Source organism: Cavia porcellus, unplaced genomic scaffold (genome assembly GCF_034190915.1).
Source record: "Cavia porcellus strain 051 isolate PalLab524CR breed Dunkin Hartley unplaced genomic scaffold, mCavPor4.1 scaffold_3, whole genome shotgun sequence".
NCBI lineage: Eukaryota > Metazoa > Chordata > Mammalia > Rodentia > Caviidae > Cavia > Cavia porcellus.
In genome coordinates, this window is record NW_026947486.1 from 7,799,096 (window position 1) to 7,813,087 (window position 13,992).

The 13,992-nt window shown below is 34.9% G+C and overlaps 1 protein-coding gene across 2 annotated transcripts in view; it reads right to left on the minus strand.

The window, feature by feature from the left end:
• Prrg1 (proline rich and Gla domain 1) overlaps window positions 1–13,992 on the minus strand; it is a 103,104-nt gene that overhangs the window by 51,279 nt on the left and 37,833 nt on the right. For both annotated transcript variants that reach the window (XM_013151988.3, XM_063245687.1), the window contains one exon: window positions 1,027–1,076. In XM_013151988.3, coding sequence (XP_013007442.1) covers window positions 1,027–1,036 — 10 coding nt within the window. In that variant the 5' untranslated portion in view covers window positions 1,037–1,076. The remainder of the gene's footprint in view (window positions 1–1,026; window positions 1,077–13,992) is intronic.

Below are 13,992 nucleotides of genomic sequence, written 5' to 3' on the forward strand. Positions count from 1 at the left end.
AGTAGAATTAGAACTCAGGGCTTCTGACTGTGAGTCCAGAACTTCTTTATCTTACCACACCATATATAAGTCTTTCTCTGAAGACTTTTCTAGCATTCCTTATATTTACTGTTTAAATATTTATTTATTTGCATTACTGGGGATTGAAGCCAGGGCTGTGCCCCAAGCTATATCTCCAGCCCTTTTTATCTGGCGACAGGCATGCTCAGGTTGAACTTGAACTTACAATTCTCCTGTGTCACCCTGTCAAGAGTGCACCACTGTGTATCACTGTGACTTGTTTACATCATTGTGATCTACATTTATTAGAATTATATGAAATTACTGTGGTTCTGGGAAATTGTAATAATAAAACTATCTTAAATTTACATATTGTTTACTGCCCATAAATAGTCCAATGAAAAAGCAAAAAATTAGCACAAATAATTCATCTAATGAATATTAATAGTAGGCTTTAACATTTTGTGCTTTGATTTTGTGACTTGAGAAACTACTTCTAACATAACAATATGTAATTTATCAACTAGTGATTTCTTATTGTTTTTTTGAAATTCTGTATTATTTATACTCTTTTTTCTGTTTTGCTTTTTTTGTCTAAATAAAAAAAGGAAAACCAAAACTATTTATATATCAACCCCAAAGATAAATATTTTTACCATTGTCATTAGTTTCATGGAATCATTTTGTTTCTGTTACTTTTAACAACATGTTTAAACTATCTGAATCATATGAGTAACTTACTAAGACTTGTTTTTCAAAACACTCTGGAATTTGGGCAGTCCTATACTTTCTCCCTACACTGCAAAATCACCACACAACAAAGCAGGAAAAAAAAAAGGCTTAGCAAGCAACATATGGTATGTGGTCTTCCATCACCCAGCCTCACATCACACAAGAACTTTCTAGCACTAACAGGAAATAAATTAGTTATCCACAAACATACTTTGAGTTGCAAATTTTATTTCCTGGCTCTAGTGGGTTAATATAGAGAGCCTAAATTATTTAGAAAGGAAGAGAGAAACTTACCCCTCCCCATGTTTTCTCGTGGCCTCTGGCAGGTCCTAGATGATGATCCTCTGCACAAAAGAGAGCACACACACAGTGAGATTCATGGAGGCTGAGTCACTACATCAGATAAACTCCATTACAGCTGATGCGGTCAATGTGAGCATTTTGTTTCTGCACATTCCAATCTTCCTCCTTTATACAAAAATGTTTTCTCTGTCTCAGATGTTTAATCTCAGAGGACAGAAACATAGTACTCTGGAAATTCTGGGCTCTAAATCAACTTATTATGACTTTTTCAAATCTGATATATTTTCTAAACTTGAAAAATAAAAATCATTAAATTGGTCACATCATCTCTTATAAAGTTAGTGATATCAACAAAAAATGGTGGACAAAAATGCCGAAAAAGGAAAGAAAAAACCCAGTGTTAATAACGGTGCTAGCATGTTATTAGCTTGCCTGCCCATGGCCCTTTGATATCATTCTATGACAAATCCAATATGTTTTATAGTGTAACATTTTCCTGAATGGTGTCAAACAGCAGCAACCCTAATCAAATTATCCCTGAGGCAAAACAGCCAACAGTATTATTCCCAATAAACAGAATGAATCAATGTCCATGAAGTACTGACAGAAGAAAACTCTGGAGAAACAAAAATCACATTTTGCAATTGTAGAGAGAGCAGCGCATAGGGGAGGATTTTTTTTTCTTTTGCAAAACCTGAAACATAGATAGATAGATAGATAGATAGATAGATAGATAGATAGATAGATAGATTATAATGTTTCATTTTCTTTCAAGTCTCTGTCAGAGAGCTGCCATATGTCTCCTATTCACATGTTATGTTCCCAGTATGGAGCTAAGAACCTAAATCTGCGTGATACTGTAAAAATCCATTACGGATGAATGGATAAAGAAAATGTGGTATTTATACGTAATGAAATACTGCTTTACTACAAAGAAGGATAAATTTGAGGCATTTTCAGGAAAATGAATGCACATTACGACCATGGTATAAAGTGGAGTAAACAAGATACACAAACTTAAATACTGTATAAAATGTTTAATATGAGAAAGCAAAAGTATAACTAATTTAAAAAAAGACAGTAACAAACAGGGAGATAGATCTTTTACAAATGGGATAGAAACCAGTGATGGGAGGAGAGAGGAGGGAAAAGAGTCAGATAATAAAAAGAATTAAGACACATTAAGTATATTTACCTGGTGCCTATGATGAATGCAAATATAATGTACTATAAACATGTACTAATAAAAGTTTAAAAAAGAAAATAAAAGTAATGTATAACCAAGTTGAAGTTAAGCTGGAACAATCAAGGAATAAATATCAGTCTTAAACCTAGTAAGTAGTTCTATGACACTGTGTAAATCGTTTTGTATTTCAAAATTTTTTGCAAAAGGAGGGGAATAAACTATATGTGTATTTCCAAAAGCTATACTGCGTAGGATGTTAAAAGTGCATTATTTAAAAATAAGCCACTTTGATCAGATAAAAGCAGAAAATGCTGACTTAAGATTGCATACATGTAAGACGTTTTAAGACCTAGAATATCAAAAGCAACTCTGGGCAACAAAAGCAAGTCAGGGGACATCACAATTCCAGATCTGAAATTATAGTACAAAGCTCCTGTGATAAAATAAATAAATAATTAACAAAGAACAGGCCTGAGATCAGTGGAACAAAACAGAAGATGAAGAAGAAACTCCAAACACATATAGCTACCTTATCTTTGGAAAAGATGCCAAATATGTTCACTGTAAGAAAGATAGTCTCTTTAATAAATGGCACTGGAAAAACTGGCTCTTCATATGCCAAAGACTAAAACTAGATTCATGTCTACTACCATGCACAAAACTAAAATCAAAATGTATCAAAGACCTAAATATTAAAACAATCACTAAATCTACTAGAAAATAAAGTACGTAGAACTCTTAAAGACATAGGAGTAGATAGAGTTCGTGAACAAAATTCAAACAGCACAAGAATACTCTAAAAATGAACGATTGGGATCTCATCAATATTTTTGTACATCAAAAGAAATAATCAACAGAATGAGAAGAAAACCCAGAGTGGCAAGAACTTTTAGCTAACTGTCCTTCAGACAAAAATCTTTTATCTAGAACATATAAAGAACTGAAAAAAAATTGGACTCCCCAAATTTAAAGACCCAATCCAAAAATGGGCATCTGCAATGGATACATACTACTCAGATGAAGAAATACAAATGGCAAATAAATATATGAAAACATGTTCAATGTCATTGATTATTTGAGAAGTGTAAATTCAAATCACACTGAGATTCCATCTCACCCAAGAAAGAATGACAATCAACATGTCACAGAATTCCTTTTCTTTTAGAGCTCATTTTGGGATACTTGGCAAAGTAATTACAAAAGTCTCTTGCAACTTAGAAATGCTATTCTTTTTCAGGTAGCTATTAATTATAAGAAAGAAAATTAACATGAAGTTAATTAAGGAAGAGTGGGGCCAGAGTCCCAGTGAATGTTGGAGGTGACAGGAACTTTAGAAATTATCACTCTATCTTTTTTGAAAGCAGCAGGTAACCTTCAAAATATCTTTACACAGGACACTGACGTATGAGTTGGTGTGTAACACTTCAGATTGAATTGTGTAGACCGGCTGCAGAATCCTGCTAGTATTTCTACTTGAGGCAGCTTAATATACAGTCATCATAAAACCCAACAGTAATAGGAACCACTTAAAGTTATGGAAGGCTTTAGGACAGAGTTAGAACTTTTCCACATTCACAGAAATGACCTTCACTCTTTCCAAATAGTACAATGTTAGCTTTACTGTAAACTCTTCCCAAACAGATAAATAAAATAACTGTTATGTAAGCATAATTATAAAAGCTTTTTCATTCCAATAAAAAACAAAAAGTCAACATCCTAAAGTGTAGTCCATGTACGAATAAAAAGTCACAAATGAAAAAAAGAAGTGATATGGTTAAATTTGGATTTTAAGAAGATATTTCTGGCAACAGAAAGAAATGAAGATTTGAGAAATGAGAGTGGCTTGATTGGTAATGATGATATCAGAGATACTATATAAATCTGGCAGGACTTCATGTATTTTTATGGCTTGTTTATTCCTTAATATTTAATGCTGTCAGTTTGAAAAGAATCAAGCTTATTTCAGTTGTGCTAGGGGAAACCACAAAAGAAAGGACTATCAGGCATCTGCCAAGATGTTCAAAGAAGAATTGCCTCTCTGGAGGTCAGCACGATGGGGACAAAAGACGTCACTGGAGGTATCCATCTTTCAGGAAAAGATGAAATCAAGGAGGTAAAAGTCAACACTACCAATCATCTCATCTATGCTTGGAATAGAAAATCTCCAAAGATCGGAATCTTGTTTTAAAGAAAGCAATTTCCTTTAAGAAATATAGGATTCCTGGCCTACTGCCTCAGATTACCTATTGCTTCTGATTCTAGGGTAGGTTTAGCTTGTGCTTTCCACTCTGATCTCCGGCTGCTCTAGTCGATTTGCTTCTTCTAGCTGCTGCTGCTGCTATTGTGTGTGTGTGTGTGTGTGTGTGTGTGTGTGTGTGTGTGGTGTGATGTGGCACTTTAGTTTTTATACTTTCACAAGTATTATTCATCAATCACTATTTTCCATCAGGTCACCATCCCAAATATACTGCAAACATGTACCAATAAAAAATAAACAAAGCGAGGGCAACAGGCTTACTTTAAAACAACAAATCAGCTGTTAGCCACTCTTTAAGACATGAAAGTAAAATAATCACTGTTTCATGAATTTTCCCAAATATAGCATTAACTACCTTCTACAACCTGGTTCTGCCTTTTAAACGGTTATGCTATATCCCACCCAAACTAGCCACTACTCATCCCTTAAATGTTTTGAACTTTTCCAACTGTCTCTACTGATTTTTCTCAGCATTATCCACTCTTACAAAAATTGCATTCATTTTTCATTATCAGTAGTAAAGCCTTACCTCATTACTTGAGGAGAAAGTAATCTCTTTTTCCTTTGAAGTCTAATAAGGAGTTGACGTTCTATCCTATATAGATGTGTGCATACTTTATAACATATGTTAGATTGTCTAATTCTAGAAGCATGAGTAGAAATACCTAGTTTGTAGAAGGTACTAGTGACCGTTTTGGTGGCATACCTAAACAGATATACGGGAAAGTCTCATGACACACACATTCAGGAAATATCATGTTGCCTGAACTTCCCTTAATATAGATTAGTGCTTCAAACTCCAGTTCTTTATTCAATTTTATGATTTTTGCAACACGCATTTATTACCAACATTAATTTAATGTTTCTTCAGTAAAGCTACTTTTTTACTTCAATATTCCCTTTAACTTTGTTCTAAAAGTAATATGTTAAACCATGGGTTTGATGTGTTGTGTATGTTTCTAATGCCTATGCAGTTAATATTCCACAAATTTTTCCTGGCACACCATAAACATGCATTACATTTTATAGAACACTGTTCATTCCTGCTTTAGTTAATCCAAAAATATTTGGTGCATGTCTTGTGTATTTGTCTGGTCCTGTTCTATTCTTTAAAGCATTAGTGCTCAAGTAGGATTCATTTTCTTGAGGGAACATTTGGCAATATTAGAAATATTTTTGTTTGTTACAACTGGGTAAGTATGCTCCTAGCTAAGGATACTGCTAAATATCCTACAGTGAACAGGAAAGCTTTCTACCACAGAAATTATTCCAAAATATTAATAATACCAAGTTTGAGAAACTCCAATTTAGAGAAACAGTGGCGAACATGAGAAGACAAATTCTCTGCTTATAATCCAGTGACAGAATGCTACAGATAATACTTTCAGTACATTTAAGTAGAAGTCAACAGTCCACAGTTCTTAGCTTTTTTTTTCTCTCTGTACATTTCTTGTAAGGGATGTCATGCTGGCACAGAGAGGATTTATATTGCTGTGACCTTTTTGTAAAATTGTGAGGTACACTCTACTCATTTTTTAAGGCTCTCACAATTTAGAAATGCCATTCTAAATGCAATGTTCAGTATAATAATTAACTATAAGAAGCTTACATTCAAGTTATGAGAAGTCCAGTGTCACTAAAACTGACAAGGTTCTACAAAATGAATGTGTTCTGCAAAATACAGGTTGGGTGCTGCAAAGTGGACAGTGTATTTTAAGTGGAGATCCAGACCAGCCTTACATCAGTGTGCTGCAACCTGCTATTATTTCCCTTCAGCAAATAGCAAATATCATTTTATAACAATGAGTCACCTGAAAATGGATTGCATAGTTATTACAAACTAACATACCAGGCAAAGTGTTAGGCTTTTTTATATACTACTTCTTTGATGAGCTCAAACTTTCTGAAATTGAAGCAATAATAATAGAGCTTATACCATAGTCTCATCTCTGGAAGTTGTATCTTTGAGAACTTTGTTAAAATTCTTTTCATGTACTTTTCAGTCAAAAATTTTTAACTATAGTGTTTTAAGTTGTATATATGGAAGGCATACATCACAAGTTTTTATATAATTATTCGGCTGGACATAAACACAATGCAGTGATGACTACAGTCAAACATTGCCTTTTAAAGAATGACAGGTTATATACATCCTGATGGAGGGCTCTAGCAATAGGTCAAAGCATGAGTTTTCCCACCAAACTTACCTGGGTGTGAGGCTGTCCTGCTAATTACTAGTTATCTGATGTGGCAAATTAATTACCCTCTTTAAGCTTTGCTTCTTTACAAGTTAATTACTCTCTAAGCTTTAGTTTCTTTACCTACAATGGGGTTATTAATAGTAGCTCTAATGCCACATGCTTTAAGGGAGTTTTAAAGAGAACAGCTGTAAAAGTAAGAATAAGTAGGACCTATGAAAATAGTAATAAAGTTTAGCACTTTTTTCTTGACCCCAAAATATCTTGGTTCAATTTGATTCTTATGGTTTAGTTGTTTAGTTGCTTGATCCATTTCAATAAGTACTGTTACTACTTAACAAAGGATAATATAATTAGTTTATAAAAGGACTTTTGAAAAAGAATTATGTTTTAGCTTCAGCAGCACTATCTAGCTTTGTATACATGTCCCAACCTGGTTCTTTATGTGCCTTTTTTGCTATGTTTTCTGTACCTTATATGCTCTCACGCTCTTTTTCCCAGCCTCTCTGTTACAATCAGAGTCTGGAAACTCCTATTCCTGGTAGTCATTATTCTTCCAGTAATCCTCTGAGATTCAATTATAGCTAGCTTTTTTAAAATTAGCTTCAAAACACTGCAGGCTACATTTTAATTTATAGAGAAGCACTTTTATGTTGGCTTTACTTTTTAGTCACACAGCTCTCTCATGGTTGATTAGGTAGGTTAATTACTTCTCTGTCCTTCACAGTTCTTAGATCATTATATTAACTTCTGGCCACCTTTCATGAGGCTTTGGCAGTCCCAATGTCTAATTCTCTCCTAAGCCTCAAGGTCTTTCAGATTTTTAAGGCCAAGAGAGTTTAAGAGCCCTGCAGCATACTTGAGAGTTGAGAAATTCCCTGGTGTGCATTTCCTCCTCATGATACCTCTTAAAGGCATAGCTGTCTTCAGCTGCCTCAGGGTTCTTCTGCAAGTGAAAGGTTTATTCTACTAGCCTTCTGGGAGCTTTACTTCTGTATCTTTTCTGATTCTACATTCTTCAAATAAAAATTTAGTTGGTATTTCTTATACAACTACAATAGGCAGTTTCATTTGCATTTTACTTGCTCACAACAATTGTATGAAGTAGGCACAATAATAACCTTTCACAAATGATAAAACGCAATTTCTGAGAAAACAACTTCCTAACATTCACACAGCTAGTAGGGAGGAACACCTCTGCACTGCTTTCTGCAACTTTCAACATATTTCCATCAAAAGTGCTAATATCAAAATTCAATATTTTTCAGAAACACATCTGTGTAACTGGCTTCCAGGTCAAGATTCAGTAACATTCTAGAAAATTAACCTAGAGTTTTTGACAATAAATTCTATGTTCTTTCAGTCACATAAGTAATATTCAGCAAACATTTGCTTAATACTGGTTAAACATCAGTGATTTTGCTAAATAATAGAGAATTAATGACAAATAAGATAGATGTGATCCTTAAGGAAATACAGCTTACATTTTATAGAGGAGTCGCAGTATTTTTTAACTATAAAGGAATTTATATTAAGAAGAATTTAAAGAAGTTTAATATAACAGCAAGCAAGAGAAGTTCAAGCAAGATACAAACGGCCCTATCATACCAGGCTTCACTAAACGGCCCTATCATACCAGGCTTCCCTGCCTGGGAAAATATTTGGATTTCTGTTCTAAATGCAGGAGAAAACTATTAAGTAATATCCTACTGTCCACCAAACAACCCTAAGAGCTTGATCAATTGTCCAGTTACTCTAAACTTTAGGAATTTCTTAGACACCATTCACTTCACCAGATCCATTATCTCAAATGTATAAGCACAATAATGAATATAAATCTTCTGCTATAGGAGTATATGTAAATACCTAGATGTACAATATGTATATACCTATATAGAAATATAGTTAATAAATTACATATTAAAATATGATGCCCGATATTTTAAAACAATATATAATATTTAATTTCATACATGCAGCTTCCCACTAGACAGTGGCACCAAAATGCTAAAAAGATATTTCTGAATTTCTAGATACATATTTCCTAGAATCTGTGGCACAAAGGCAATCCAGTTATGTAAATGAAGAATACTTTATTTCACTTCGTTTTCTATGAATCCTCAGATTTGGATATAGTAATATATAGCAAAAACATCATAGTCATCTTTTCAATTCAACAGATACATAGTGTGTCCACTCAAATTTACATTATAAGTACACGCAAGAGCAAAAATACATGATCTCATGAGAGCCATAACCTAGAAGGAAAGAATATAATAACTTATGTGATTTTTATTTAAAAAAGCAAAATATATATGTTAAATAGGAATAAATAGTGGTACATAACAAGGAGAAAATAATAACATAGGAATTAAGGGATGATTTACATCACAATATGCACAAGACAAGTACTTCTTTTTTGATACTTACTTTTTATTAGTTTATAACATGATAGTTATTATACACCAAGGGTGCCAAGACATTTTTGGCAAAGGGTACAAGTAAATATTTTAGGTTTTCAGGGTTTCTGTCATAGCTGCCTGATGCTATTATTTAATAGTAAAAGCAGTCACACAAATGAATTTGTGTGTGTTTGTGTTTTAGTAAAACTTTGAAGACACAAATCTGCATTTTATAAAATGTTCATATATCATGGAATTATTGTTTTAAAATTTCAATCACTTAACCATTCTTGGTTCATGACTGTACAAAACAGGTAGCAATTGATTATTTATTAATCACTGATATACCCAACAAAATGACTTATGAACTGTCATAAATCAACAAGTCAAAGGAACAAAAGCAAGTTCAGCATAAGTTTTATTGAAACACAAATTCTTTCAAGCTAAAAACTTCTGTCTTGGTTACTTTTTTCTCATAGCTAAGACAAAATATTCCACACCCAAAATCAAGGAAGGAAAGGTTTATTTATCTCACTGTTTGTGGACGTTTTAGTCCATAATCAGCTGGCTCCAAGGCAGGGTGGCTTGGAACAGGGGCAACAGTTCAAGAGGGCGGAAGACAGCAAAAGCAATAAAAGCAAGAAAGAGGAAAATTCCACTTTTCCGCCCGTATATTACACACAGGCCATCAACCTCCAAGTTGGGTACAGTATTCACCATCTCCCTGCTTCGTATGCACTCATGATGTTTAAAAAGGACCCTCACTCTCTGCTGAATCACTTAGTAAAACTTCTAGAATTCACAAGTCAGCACAATGTATCAACCATTATAATCCATCCGTGGTCAATTTGGTAACCAGACACATTTCTTTAAACTGGTCTCCAAAGACATGCTTATTATGATATCACAACTTGAACATTATAACACAGGTTTAAAAATCCTTAAGAATCAGTATTATGTCTGTCAAAATTATGTTACATTATAATCATAACACACTTTCTGTGGGCCCCCAAAGACTCATGTACATCCCTTTAAGCAAAAGGCATTTAGTTCCTCTCAAAGAGTTACCACAGTCCTAACAGTTTCAGCATTGCTTAAAAGTCCAAGTTCCATGTCACCTCTGAGATTTAAAGCAAACTCTTAGCTTGCAATCCCCCAAACAAATTAAAACAAAGTTAAACACATACAACATTCAATGGCACAAGGTAAGCATTCACATTCCAAAAGTTACAAATAGGAATACAAAGGAATGGGACCAAAGCAGATCCAAAGTCCAGCAGAACAAACGTTAAGTCCTGTAATTCCAAGTCCAGCATCTAAAGCAATATGTGGCAAATTATGAGTCCCAAATGGCTTGAGTGACTCACCACTATGGCACTTTTGGCAGTTAGAGCTCCCACAGGTACGCTCGTAGGCCCACTTTGCCCCCTCCTTGCAGCTTTCCTTAGATGATCCACACTCCTGGCTTTTCCAAAATTCTACCCCTTCAGTTTCACCCTCATAGCTTCACACATTGCCCTTTCAGGCACACACTGCCTGGCCTCCAAGGTCTTCTGAAATCTGGGTGAAAGACTTAAGGTCAAAACTCTTGCATTCTTCATGCACCTAAAACTAGCACCACATGGGGGCTGGGGATTTAGCTCAGCGGCATAAGCACCTGCCTTGCAAGCAGGCAGTCGTGAGTCCGATCCCTGGTATCGATAAAAAGGAAAAAGACAAAAAAATATTCTAAAACTAGCACCACATGGATGATACCAAGGTGTCCTGCCAGCTGGAAAGTAGGGGTTGAGTCCCTAGATTTCTGGGCTCTCTGAATCTGATTCTGTGGAAAGAATTTTCTATGTTGCTGCCATTCAAGAACATGGTGTGGATGCCACTATTCTGGAACATGGTGCTCTGTGGCTTTTTCTTCAAAGTAAAGTCACTCACTTTTGCAGTTTTGAGGCTGTAAAGAGTGATGACTTGCTGCTTCTTGTGATACACTCAGGCTATCTTTTATATTCTGCTGTTCATCCTCAGCAATCAAGATCTCCATAGCTCTACCTTTATAGTCCTCAGCTTTATCATTCTGTTGGGCTCTTTGCTCTTGATTCCCAATATAACAAGCCCCAAAATAGCCATGCCACCACATCAACATTAGACTATCTTGAAATTTATTCTGCCAGATTAATTAGTCCACCACTTTTAATCTTAGTTTCAGGCAAAGTCTCTGGACACAAGCAAATACAGACAAACATTTTGCCAAGCCATAATACACATCTTCTGGATTCCAGCATCCAATGCTGCTCTTTGTCTCGGGAGAAACCTCCAGAGCCTCATCTTTACCAGCAGGATTTCTATCAGCCTTCTGGTTTTCTGAACTCTGACCAGAATCTCCTACACTGAGCAGCCTAAGGAATTGCAGCTATTCTCTTTCAGATGACATCTTCAAAGCTTTCCAATTCTTCCCCACAAGCCATTCCCAAAGGCTTTTCAATCGCATGCTTAGGTAGTCACAGCATTGACTCCACTCCTCTGGTAACAAATCCTGTCTTAGTTACTTTTCTTTTGCTGCTGAGACAAAATACCTGACATCCAAACCCAAAGAGAAACAGTTTATTTTGCTCACAGCTTGTGGAGATTTTGGTCCATAATCAGCTGGCTCCAAGGCAAGATGGCTTGTCACAGAGAATACAGTTCAAGGCAGTGGAAGACAGCAAAAGCAACAAGAGCAAGAAGGGGAAACAAGCCTTTTTTCCTCTTATACTGTCATCATGCTACCCCTTCCCCTACCCCGGGCAGGAGTAGCCCTAACAACATTTTCCTGCCCTCCTCATTCACAGGCTCAGGATGTAAGGACCCTGGCTCCCTACTGAGACTCTTCAACTTCTATGATTCAAAAGTTGACAAAGTATATCAACATTATAACTTCTAAAAGACTTCTATAACACAAATTTTTAAAAGACTTCTAAAAACTTTCAAGTGAGACATTAATTCTATATGACAGTGGATCTTTAATTTCAAGTATATGATAAAATATTAAAATAATGGTATATTCATTTTAAAAAGAGATAGGGGTAGGTAGAGAATCCATGAACAGGACTCAAACCACATGGGAAATACTTCCCAGAATCAACAACTGGGACACCTCTTATTAAAAAGTTTCTGCATGTCAAAAGAAATCTCCAGCATGGTGAAAAGAAAACCCACCAACTGGGAAAAGATCTTAGTGAATTTTCCCTCAGACAAAGGATTTCTATCTAAAATATATAAAGAATTTAAAAAAAAATCAGACCCCCAAAAATTCAAAGAACCAATCCAAAAATGGGCGTCTGAGATGAATACACACTTTTCAGATGAAGAAATACAAATGGCAAATAAATACATGAAAAAATGTTCATCATCATTACTCATTAGAGCAATGCAAATTAAAACCACACTGAGATTACATCTCACTCCTGAAAGAATGGCCAGGATCAAAGCAACCACCAACAACAAATGCTGGAGAGGCTGTGGGGGAAAAGGAACTCTCCTACACTGTTGGTGGGAGTGTAGACTGGTGCAACCACTGTGGAGGTCAGTCTGGAGATTTCTCAAAAAGCTGGGATTGGAAGTCCCATTTGTTCCAGCTATTGCACTTCTAGGCATATTTCCAGAAGAACTGAAAGCATCATACCACAGTGATTTATGTGCACCCACGTTTATAGCAACACAATTTGTAATAGCCAGATCTTGGAAACAACCTAAGTGTCCATCAACTGAGGAATGGATAAAAAAGTGGTGGTTTATACAATGGAGTACTACTCAGCTATAAAGAAAGATCACACTGAGATATTTATAAATAAGTGGGCGCAGCTTGAGACCATACTCATAAGTGAAATAAATCAAACTCACATGTATGAATACCGAATAGTTTCCCTAGTGTAAGAAATGATATAAATACATAAAAGTATGTGGTAGTTGTGATTCCCCATTATATGGCTTTGAAGCCTTATAGAGTTTTCACTCATTAATTGGAAATGTTTTATTCTGGGTTGTTTGATTTTATTGTCTGTGATAGTATGAACAGCTATTCTGAAGAAAACAAGACATCATAATAACTAGTGCTGATTTAATATCATCGTGTTTTGAAGTCCCATCAAACTATTGTTTCTCTGTCTCCATTGCTTTTATCATGTTGTATCTTATTGGATTTATTATATGTGATAGTATAAACAAAAATTTTTATAGGCAAAGAGATAATATACAGACCATTGTTTGTTTTCTGTTAGCTGGTTCTAAATACCTTGTAATATTTTCATCCTCTTGAATGGTTTCACACTGTCTTGATATGTTTGATGCTATATATATGAAGTTATACTCAAATATTTCAGAAAAGAGACACTATGGTAACTAGTATTAAGTTGGGTTATCTTGTGGTGAAACACTATGTTGCTTAAATTGTTCTGTTCTGACTTGCATCGTTATGTAGTTATGTCCTCTTTTATCTCAATCCCCCTTTTTATTTATTTTTTAAATAAGGGAAAATAAAAAAAATAGCAGAATATACTATAGTACTTTTTTCATTTCCTATTAACTTGATTTGAAGCCCTGCATTGCTCCCATCATCTTGTTTTGACTTGTTTTACTCTATTCTGTTTTGTTCAATAGTATCAAGTTTGAGGGTATAGGCAACTATTGTGAAGGCAATAAGATTCACTATGATGCCCATTCTGGTTTGACTATTATCGTCTTTTGAAGTCCTGTAATGTCTCCAATGTTTATGTTTTATTGGTTTTGTTCTGCACTGTTTTGTTCAATTTTATTATACCTGATGATATAGGCATTTCTTTTTAAGGTAGCAAGAGGCATTATGGTGACCACTGTTGATTACCTTGCATTCTGTTTTTATATCATGTACTATGTCCATCCTTTGTTTTGACTGACTGCTTTGTT